The sequence below is a fragment of the Arachis ipaensis genome, chromosome B01 (assembly GCF_000816755.2).
Source record: "Arachis ipaensis cultivar K30076 chromosome B01, Araip1.1, whole genome shotgun sequence".
Lineage (NCBI taxonomy): Eukaryota > Viridiplantae > Streptophyta > Magnoliopsida > Fabales > Fabaceae > Arachis > Arachis ipaensis.
In genome coordinates this window covers 131,074,756-131,085,084 of record NC_029785.2, presented here as the reverse complement: position 1 = coordinate 131,085,084, position 10,329 = coordinate 131,074,756, and the positions used below count along the sequence as shown (strand labels likewise).

General features: G+C 35.5%; 2 protein-coding genes across 8 annotated transcripts; one reads left to right on the top strand and one right to left on the bottom strand.

Annotated features, from left to right (window-relative positions):
* Positions 1,336-3,059, top strand: LOC107639088 (GTP-binding protein SAR1A). Its single transcript, XM_016342509.2, has 3 exons — positions 1,336-1,723; positions 1,914-2,045; positions 2,402-3,059. Exons 1-3 carry the CDS (start codon positions 1,595-1,597, stop codon positions 2,720-2,722), a joined length of 582 nt encoding a protein of 193 aa, XP_016197995.1. The 5' UTR covers positions 1,336-1,594; the 3' UTR covers positions 2,723-3,059.
* Positions 3,830-10,300, bottom strand: LOC107639056 (calmodulin-binding transcription activator 5; the record flags this gene model as incomplete). Of its 7 annotated transcripts, none has more annotated exon segments than XM_016342475.2 (13): positions 3,830-4,126; positions 4,212-4,758; positions 4,975-5,669; positions 5,930-6,343; positions 6,520-6,569; positions 6,650-6,766; positions 7,178-7,295; positions 7,641-7,686; positions 7,873-7,961; positions 8,497-8,612; positions 8,918-9,043; positions 9,865-9,942; positions 10,139-10,300. In XM_016342475.2, coding segments are annotated over 12 exon segments (2,685 nt in total), but the record flags the coding sequence as incomplete, so codon positions are not given.

Below are 10,329 nucleotides of genomic sequence, written 5' to 3'. Positions count from 1 at the left end.
AAAAAATTAATTTTTTACATTTTTGTTTAAATTTTAATTTTGATATACTAACATTATGAAAAATTTAGGTGGTTATTTTGTTTAGATTTATTTAGATAATAAATTTTAGCGTAAAGTACTAAATTGGTCCCTTATATGTTTTGGTCCTTAAGGTTTAAAGTATCTTATTTGAATTCAAAAAAGTTTCATTTAACTTTAATGTAGTCCCACCATGAGGTCAAAGTTAAATGATTAACGGAATGTCTTATATGACAGCAGTACAAGTACAATGTTGATAACATGGATAACATGGAGAACAAGTACAAGCTTCGGAGGCACAAAATCAACCGTGGATATATCAATACATTTATATTTCATTAAATTGTAAGAAGAATGATAAATAAATGTATTGATACATCAACGGTAGATTTTATGCCTTTGGAACTTGTACTTATTTTCCAGATTATCGACATTATTTTTGTACGCTTTTGATTTTTGGTGTGGGAGAGAGAAATGTGTATGACAATATGGTGTGAGGAGAAGGGTGTTTTATTTGGCTATGGGATGACACAAATCGAAGGCACCGATTTGTTTGCATTGTTTTGTTTTTTAAACAAACAATCACAAATTGGTCCGATTTGTGATTTCGAAAATTAAAAAAAAAAATTTAATGTTAAAATCGGACCGTCCGATTTTTATTTTAACAAATAAAAAAAATAAAAAATACAAATCGCACCATCCGATTTGGAGTTTAATTTTTTCTTCAAACAAATCGGACCCTCCGATTTGTAATTTATTTTTTTCATCGAACAAATCGGACCGTCCGATTTGAATAAAACACCGTATGAAAAAAAAGCACCTAATTTTCCAATAACAATGTATTACACATATATTTAACCAATATAAAAAAAATTAGCCTGTTTTTGTATTGCTGTTATATAGGACATTTCATTAATTATTTAATTTTGACTTCACGGTGAGATTATATTAAAATTAAATAATTTTTTTTAATTCAAATAAGACACTTTAAACCTTAAGAACCAAAATAGGATTACATCAAAATATAGGAGATCAATTTAGTACTTTATCTAGAATTTTATGTAGAAATTCTATTTATTTATTTTCCTTAGCTTTTCTATAGCGAAGCCAATAGACTCAGAAACCCAGCGGTTGGTTCTACATTCATACGGATGTTTCAAATAACAAATCTAATGACGCGTACTAACCAATGAAATACCCACAACTGGAATATCCACCCAATGACCGGCTACTCCAGTTTCCACAACCTGCGCGCACGAAAGCTTCCCGCCTACTTCACTGGCTACGCCGGTATTCAGTATTATAAATTGAGTGAAAAATAAATAAATAAATAAACTCCGCAAAAAGCAGCGAAAATAAGTAACCTAGGAAGAAGAAAAGATCACTGATTTCGTTTTCTTCTGTTGCGTTTTCTTGTTCTCTCTTTGTTGATTCATCTTATCGCTCTCAGTTAATATCATCGTCTAGCTTACTCTGTTGGCTACGCCGGTTGGAGTTTCCGACGAACTCGTCGGCGGCGGATTTTTATCGCTGTTTATTTTTCCACCGAATTATTAATCTTTTATAGGAAAAAAAAATGTTTCTTGTCGATTGGTTCTATGGAGTTCTTGCATCGCTGGGTCTGTGGCAAAAAGAGGCAAAGATTTTATTCCTTGGGTTAGATAATGCTGGGAAGACCACCTTGCTTCACATGCTCAAAGACGAGGTTATTATTATTATCATTATTATTATTTCGTCCCTTTTCTCCTTTTTCGATCTTATCCTGCATCTAGTTTTATTGTTTTCTCTGCGATCTTAAAATATCAAATTTATTTGATTATCTTCGTTTTATTTGTTTATTTTTTTGGTGTAATGAATACCTTCATATAGTGATTAAGAAAACCTGAGTTTTGCAGAGATTAGTTCAGCATCAGCCTACTCAATATCCAACTTCTGAAGAGTTGAGTATTGGGAAGATAAAATTCAAGGCCTTTGATTTGGGTGGCCATCAAATTGCTCGCAGGGTCTGGAAGGATTATTATGCTAAGGTTTGTTAACCTTTCTTAGAAATAAAATTTTTCTTCTGATATTTTTATGTCTGTGCATGCGAGACATAGGTTTTTACTGCCTTAGTAGAGAGACATGGTAGGGTTAAGTGCAAGATCATTCATTATATGATTCAAAACATGCATTTAGAACGTCCAATTTAGTATACATGAACCCCATGGCATTGCATTTTGGTAGGGTTGTTAGATTGTTTATGGTCTTCATGGTGCATTGGAAGAGTCTTTAATGTTTATTGTTAGTGTCAACTCAGTATTTGTTCCCATTCCCAAGCAATAACATCTGCAGTTTCCTAATTCGTGTGAATTTACCTGTTAACTCTGAAGTTGATGCCATGTAGGTGGATGCTGTAGTCTACCTGGTAGATGCATATGACAAGGAGAGGTTTGCAGAATCAAAGAGGGAGCTGGATGCCCTTCTTTCTGATGAGTCACTAGCAAATGTACCTTTTCTTATCTTGGGAAACAAGATTGACATACCTTATGCAGCATCGGAGGAAGAATTGCGATATAATATGGGCCTGAGTAACTTCACTACTGGCAAGGGCAATGTGAATCTGGCAGACACTGGAGTCAGACCTCTTGAGGTGTTCATGTGCAGTATCGTCCGTAAGATGGGGTATGGTGAAGGCTTCAAGTGGCTCTCTCAGTACATTAAGTAGAGGGAAGACAAATAGACCACAAGTGTGCAGTGTGCTCCTGGTTTGGTTCTCAACTTCTCATGGTGCTGATGCAATCTCAACATTAGCAGTTGTAGGTTTTACTGTTTTAGACGTCTCATGTAAATTGGTTATAATATAATGTTTTCTATTTTTATTTGTACTTAGTTATGAGACTCGCTTGTTTCTATTTTTGGTAGGGGTTGAGAAGCTTGTGTTTCTGTCTATATTGGTTACTAAAATTGCCTATCTAATAGTGTGTTTTGAATTTGTGAAATGGCTCCATCTATATATCTTTGAGTAGAATGAGAATGTGAAATGCCAGAGCTTCAGAGATCAATTCATCCGGAGAGTAATTAACTGCATGGTTCCAGTATGATAAGAGACATGATGATAGTGATAGAGGAGCATTAATGATTTCAGAAAGAATTTGGTTCCATTCTCAGGGAAAACATTATTTGAAAAGTTAATCTTACTATGCTAAACTAGGAATTATTATTTTTTTTCCCCTAATAGGAACGAGAATACCCTTGCTAAACTGGGAAGATTTGTTACATTTTCAAAGGACATGTAGAAAGAGAAATAAACACGTTTTCTCAGTCATAATAATGCACCCTTAACCATTCCCTTTTTTTACCTTTGGATCATCTGCACAAATGCCATGTCATTTACCCTTTGCGGGGTTAAAAATCATGATTGCTATGTTCGCTGCAAAGCGCACACACAGGTCTTTTTTACTAATGCAGCAAACAAGGACCACATGAATCAGTATGAAAGATAGAATGATAGATTACTATCCCTTCCATTTAAATTTGGGAAGGCACGTTGTTTGAGTCTTGACTATATATCTTGTACAAAGGGTCAAAGGGTTTATATCTACCCTAGGTAATCTAGAAACTATACAATATACAAAAACAGCACAAACCTCCCCTTGCACATTACTAGTTTGTCAATTGTCTTGGGGTGTTGGCTGCATCCAAAGAAAAAACAAGGACCCTTTTTAATATTTTTCCAACATTTAGGAACAGCTGCACAAACGAAATATACACGTCAATACACACGTAAAACATAACCTATCACCAATAATCTTTGCATACTTTAGTCACTTACATTTGCTTGATTAAGGGCCAGCTTCATCCTCCTATAATCTTGTTGTGCCTTCTTTGAACGGAACATGGCCTGCACACGCACTACAGATCTCTCGACACGCTCTTCAGCTTGCTTCCTACCAATTCGAAAGAATTCCTCCTCTCCATCACCTTCCTGCTTCTGATCGGCATTGTTAACATGCAGCCCACGCAAACCTTTTCTCTTTAAACGCCAACGCAATAGTGCTTTCTCGACCACCCCGACAGACCACAAAATTTTACGATAATGCTTCCTCAATTGAAAGCACCGGAAAGCAGCCTGTATTGTACATATATGTGGTTATTCTCTTGCAAGTAAATTGCAAAAACATGAAATAAATGGAGCAGGAAGTGCAGCTCTTTACTTGAATTTTAATAGCCTGATGACGCATGTTGAGGAATTCTCTGCGAATCTTCCATGTGCGGTATGTGTACTGAATGCGAGCAGCAGCTTTCATCATTTTCCTCGACTCGAAATTCCTAAAGGCGTGCTGAATCTTCATTGCTGCAACTATTTTGCGTGCTTCAGCCTCTGGTGTCAAAAGCTCAATGGTTTCAGTTTGCAGTTTTAGGGAATGCTCTCTAAATGCAGCTTGTATGCGTGCTGCTGCCTGAGCAGCTGTTCGATAAGCTGCCAATGTATCCTTCAGGTACAGCTGGTCCTCTGAAAGGTTCTCAGGATCTTCTGGGTCAGTTGTGTTGGTTTCTAGCTGGCCACTGATATTTCCAGCTAAGCTCATGTCATTGAACTGCCTCACCAGAGCCTTTTCTGAAAGATAAGCTGCTAAGCCATCATAACCGTTCATATATGCGAGATCAGCAGCAGTTTGTCCACCAGGATTTTGTGGAGTTGGATCTGTAACCAAATTTGGCTTTGCCCCAGCCGACAAAAGAGTTGCAACCATTTTCTCCCTACCAACGAACACAAATTTCAAATCAAATAAACAACAAAGTTTTCATTAAATTTACCAAAACTCATGCTGAATTCAAATAATGTTAATATCTGGTTGCGTAGGGTGGAAAGAAACAAAAGTATTTAGTTGGTTAAAAACATATCAAACATGTGGAGATCAATGTAGTTGAAGCATGGATAAGGGTTTAAAGAAGTGGGTCGTTTAACCATTTTACCTTCCATAATATGCTGCCCAATGAAGAGCTGTCCACCCAAACTTGTCACGGAAATCCAGTGACAAGCCTGACCATGAAAATAGGGAAACAGCCCAAGTATAATCCAGAATCGCGCACAAATGGATTACACTTTGGCCTTGTGCATCATATTCAGTAGTCTTACAGCCTAAAATAATTCTTTCCAAAATCCATTCCTTTAGTCTGCTTCTTAAAGAAATTCCAAATAGGTCTTCTTTTGCTTGTGAATATGGAATTCTGTTGTATTGAGTTGACTTCATCAAGCATTGCCAACTATTGGAAATAAACGACGTTCTGATGGCAAAGTTTCTCGCCTCCTTTAGTCTCTTAGGTGATACTGTACAAGAGAAGACATCAAGACTATTCTTTTTGGTAAAAAGCAGATAAGAAAGCCTCATCTCGAATTGGAACTTGTCCCAGTTGTCATTGTTTTCCATAAAAGCCGCAGGATCATGCAGAATGGGAGTACGATACTCAAAATTAACAACTTGGCTGATAGGTTTATGGCCATCAAAGCTCAAGTAGAGATTCACAAATCCAGGAGAATGTGGAGGTACCCAACATCGGTAGACCCCAACCTGAACACATTCTACAGGAACACTTACATCACCACAGACACACAATAGATTGGACTTTGAAAGGTCAGCATCCTTATGAAAGAATCCAGTCACGAGGATCTGCAACAAGTAAACAAACTTAGAGAAAGTCAAACCATTTGCAAAATAGAGGGCGGTAAACACATTGATCGATCACCCGACAATTAACCCTTGCTTTATAGCTTGGGAGTTCTATAAGCATTTAAGATTGATTGCACAAAATGGAAGAAGAATGATGTATAAAGTAGGAAAGCAGATAATAAATTAGTGTTAAACGAAAGATACATTTTACCAGAAAGCGATGGCTAGTAAAGTAGGTAGATGAGAATAGCAAAGCAAACCTTTGATTTCTCAGTAGAAGGCACCCATGCAGGTGACACATCAGTGAGATTAAATACTTGTTCTGGCAAAGAAGTTTGCTTATCATCCCCTACTAGAGATGAATATGATTCGTGAATGGATGACACTGATGATTCAACAGCTGACTCATCTACTGAACATGGCGAATCCGACAACATATGGTTCACCCACATTCCAAAGCTATCCTGACTTTGCAATCCACCATTGCCCAAAGTGTCCAAGAAAACACCATTAACTAAGACATTATGATTTATCTGCTCATTTGGATTCATTTGATTGTCTGTCTGAAGATTAAGATTCTCCGGAAAAGTGTGACTCCCAGCAATTGGTTGCGTTAGATTATCAAAAGAAGGGATTTCTGCAGAAAGATTGTTGGCTACCTGCTGATAAAACCACTATGCAGGCTAAGCAGATAATACAAAGCAAGAATCGCCGCAAAAAGGAAAGAAAGGAAGTGGGGAGGGGTTGGGGAGCAATTGTCCCAGCCATGAGTTAACCAAAAGAAACAAACTGTGAAAAAAAATACAAAGCTATTCAAAACAATAGAACAATGAAGATGATATCAACTTACATTGCTGAGATTACTTTGATTCTGTTGATCAAAATGTGGAACTTTGCCTCCTAAAAAAGGAAGAGAAAGTTAAAAAATATTATGATGCTTTCTAGACAAGGTTTCAATGTGCTAAAGGACAATCAGTTACCTCCATTAATAGTCGAGGTGTTAGGATCATTTGCAACCACTAGGTCATCCCATTCAAGTGTATTAATCTCATGAAGCCTTTGCTCGTGACTCTTGACGGTTATATTGTTATTAATCTCTGCTAATCACCAATCGGGATTAGGATATTACCTTGTCAAGTAAAGACAACTAATGTATTCATTTTATCAAAAAACTTCTATAAAACTAGACATCAACAATTTTTTGAAAGGAAAAAAAAAATCATAAAATCGAATGGGTACCAAATGGACAACATGCAGAAAGGATCATGAAATAAATAAAAATGAAGAAAAATGTGCAGCATGTAGAGTAATGGACGTGGCACATATTCTTTCCTTTGAATTAATAATTCTGCTACTTATTGTTTCCAAACCATCCCTTAAAATCTTCAAAGTTAAGAGATAATTGTTTCAAATAAAACACTAATGGGATATGCCTTTTGTACTAATATCTACTATCAATATATGTTTTAAGAAGATAAGACCACAATCACGAAAAAGTAAATTCTCACCACCAGCATTTGTAGTTTTGATCCCGGAATCTATTTCTTCGGATAAAATCCATGGGGCATTTGGGTCAGAGCCAGAACTAGAGTGCGAATTTATGGGTGCGGCAGGAGAAGCTTGCAACTGTATCATAAACCACACCACAATGCAAAAACAAGTGCAAATCCAGGTTATATTCCTTGTCATGATCAAATGGCAAGGCATAAATGATACCTTAAACATTAGTCTATCACTGATTACAAAGATGTATTTAGATTAAGAATCATCCACAAACTGAAACTAATTGATGGAATATTAGTTGAGTGTATTTTTTCACATTGTTGCCATAACAAATTTCTTATAGACACATCATGTGGAGAATCCGCTCATGTTCAAATTTAGAGTAAAACCAGGTTAATGGCTCGGGATCAGAGAAGTGAATGATGATATATTTACATCATAAAGGAAAAATAACAAAGCAAATGATACCTCCTGTGTTTCACGATAATGAACAAGGACTATGTGTTCCAAACTCCTGAAAGGAAAATAATAACAGATATAAGTCTTATTAATATTTGCAAAGTTACTATAAGTCTTTGCTCTAACCAATATTTACAATAACTAAAGAAGGACCATTAATAAATCATAGTTCAGAAATATGGACATGCATAACATGTTGAATTGGGGAAAAAGAAGTTAGCTCAGCTATTAATATACATACTTGTCAAGTAACCAATAACATCTACGAACAAAGCCTGGGTTATCTTGTCCATGTGCATAATAGACATGGATCCTTTCTTCATTACCAACCTGGTTCATGGGGAAAAGAAAATAATGACCATAAAGCTTGTCAGATATCAGATAAGACATTAATGACTCAATTTATTACAATCACAATAAGAAAATAATCCGAAATAATAGTTCAGTACTAAAATATTAACCCGAAATAATGATAAAAATTTGAATGAAAATAATTATGTATTAAGTCCAAAATTGCACAACATACAAAGCAGAGACAAAATTATCTATCAATTAAGGCCGAATTAGTTACTTCAATACCTCTATATATGCTATCTAAGTCTATCAAATGCATAATAAATATTAGCACTTTTGGAGAAAATTGAACACAAAGAGAACAGGTATAGTAGAAACTGAGCTCCTGTAAGCCTTGTTTAATTCAAGATTTAACCTAACCAAAATACATGATGCTCATGTATTGCCTTCGCATTGCATGTGAACAAAAAAAAAATGTCAAATTTTCTCATCCAAAAATATTTTGTACAAATTGCCCGCACAAAATTCAAGTTAACACCATTTTAAACAATCAGAAAATGAAATTACTTACCTTTAAGTGCTCATGAGCTTCTTTAACAGTTTTACCATCCTTTTTCTTTTTCCAGTTGTGCCCATCTTTCCGAAAGTTCCTAAGCATCTTGCGGTCAAATAATACAATAGTACCACCTGTTTGCACAAAAGTAGTAGTTCCAATAATAATATAACATTACTACTTGAGATTTCTCTTAAATGCAAAATAACTCATGAAATTTATTGTAGATACATCATACATGCAATGAAAACTATTCACAGTGAGACTCCAAAAAGAATCAGAGCATCTAGAATTTCACAAAATTTACTACGAAGACTACAAATCTTTAGAAACTATGCAGATTAACATGGAAAGATTTCTATCAGCCGTAAGTATTTATGAAAACTATGCATATCCATTTCAGAAATATCAGGTCACTGCGACGGGCAAAGATAACTACATGTGGGCAAATTCACTGGCTTGACATTGATTGTGAAGTACTTGGAATTGCAAAGTATGGCGTGAATCTCATTGGGACGAAGCCATCTGGTTCTTGCTTCCTCCATTATGTTCCCCAAATCCAAGTCTATGTATTTCACAATGACAAAAAAAAAAGAGACGATTAATATACCAGTAGCCAAACAATTGGTATTCCATATAAGATTTGCTATGGGAAGCAAACAAGAGAGAAGTGAATGGCGTAAATATAAATTGTTAGTTTTCTTTTATCCAAATCTTGAAAAAATGGTGGTTCCTATGCCATAAAATCATACTTAACAAAAATTTAAAGCCACTTTCCATATCCATGATTTAGATTCATTTATTAGTTCGTTCTATTGAGGAGGCCTATCAAAACCTAATATTTCTAGGGTAGAAGACTTCACAGTTCAACATGTTTTGTTGCATCTTGGATCAAGATAATGTTCTCTGTAGCCCTCCATATTAAGACAAAGATTTTAACATCTGACTCAACTCACCAAATTAATGAACTCTGTACTAACAAGTAATAATACACTATATCTTACCACGAGAAACAAAAAGGATTGTTGTCACAACAACCCCAACACCAAACACTATTAGAAACATAATCAAGGTGGAACTGAAGACACAATTAACTGTCTTTTTCATTCCAAGGCTATACTGAAATTTGAAAGTGACAAACTTGCATGGATGCATTAGTACCAGGTAAAACACAAAACAAGAACTGCCCATACATGTGATCAGAAAACAAACATTGAAAGTTAAAACTTTGTTTAACCACCCAGAGAACATGATGGTAACTTTCAGAACTATACTGAAACAACATATTTTAGCTAAACAAACTAACAAAGCATATTGCATAATTCAAGATTTATAAAATAAAATAAAAAGATAGGGGAAAAGGGTATACATAAAAAAAATGGGTACCTTGCAATGTGTGGAATCCATGAATCTCTGAGCCTACCAACCGGCCCGCAAAGTTATTTGCCATCATCATATAAGCCTCTGCGAAATTCCAAACCCCTTTTTATGTCACCAAAAAATCAGCAGTTAAATTACCTCACAGCATTAAAGAAGAAGAATTCAGCAGATACAACAGAAAAGAGCAACAACAAAGAACAAACCCGATCAAAATTCGCAAAGAGCGTGATCAAATATTAAAAAGGGCAGTGAGAAAAAACGGAAAAGGTGTTAACTTTACCCGATTACAGAGAAGCGTGTGTTGGGAATTGGGATTAGAAGAAGGATGAGAGAAATGATCGTGGAGACGAAGCTGAACACCACTCTGTTCTCCAGTCAGCTGTTTTCTCCTTTCTGTCTCACTCACAACTCAGAAGATAGTGATCACATTGTGCATTTTATTTTTATTTTTATTTTTATTATTATATTGAG

Bases quoted from the DNA above. Each gene is read 5' to 3' on its own strand.
- LOC107639088 (XM_016342509.2), top strand. From the start codon at position 1,595: ATGTTTCTTGTCGATTGGTTCTATGGAGTTCTTGCATCGCTGGGTCTG. The intron at 1,724-1,913 runs GTTATTATTATT...TGAGTTTTGCAG, and splicing joins TTCACATGCTCAAAGACGAG to AGATTAGTTCAGCATCAGCC. The intron at 2,046-2,401 runs GTTTGTTAACCT...GATGCCATGTAG, and splicing joins GGAAGGATTATTATGCTAAG to GTGGATGCTGTAGTCTACCT.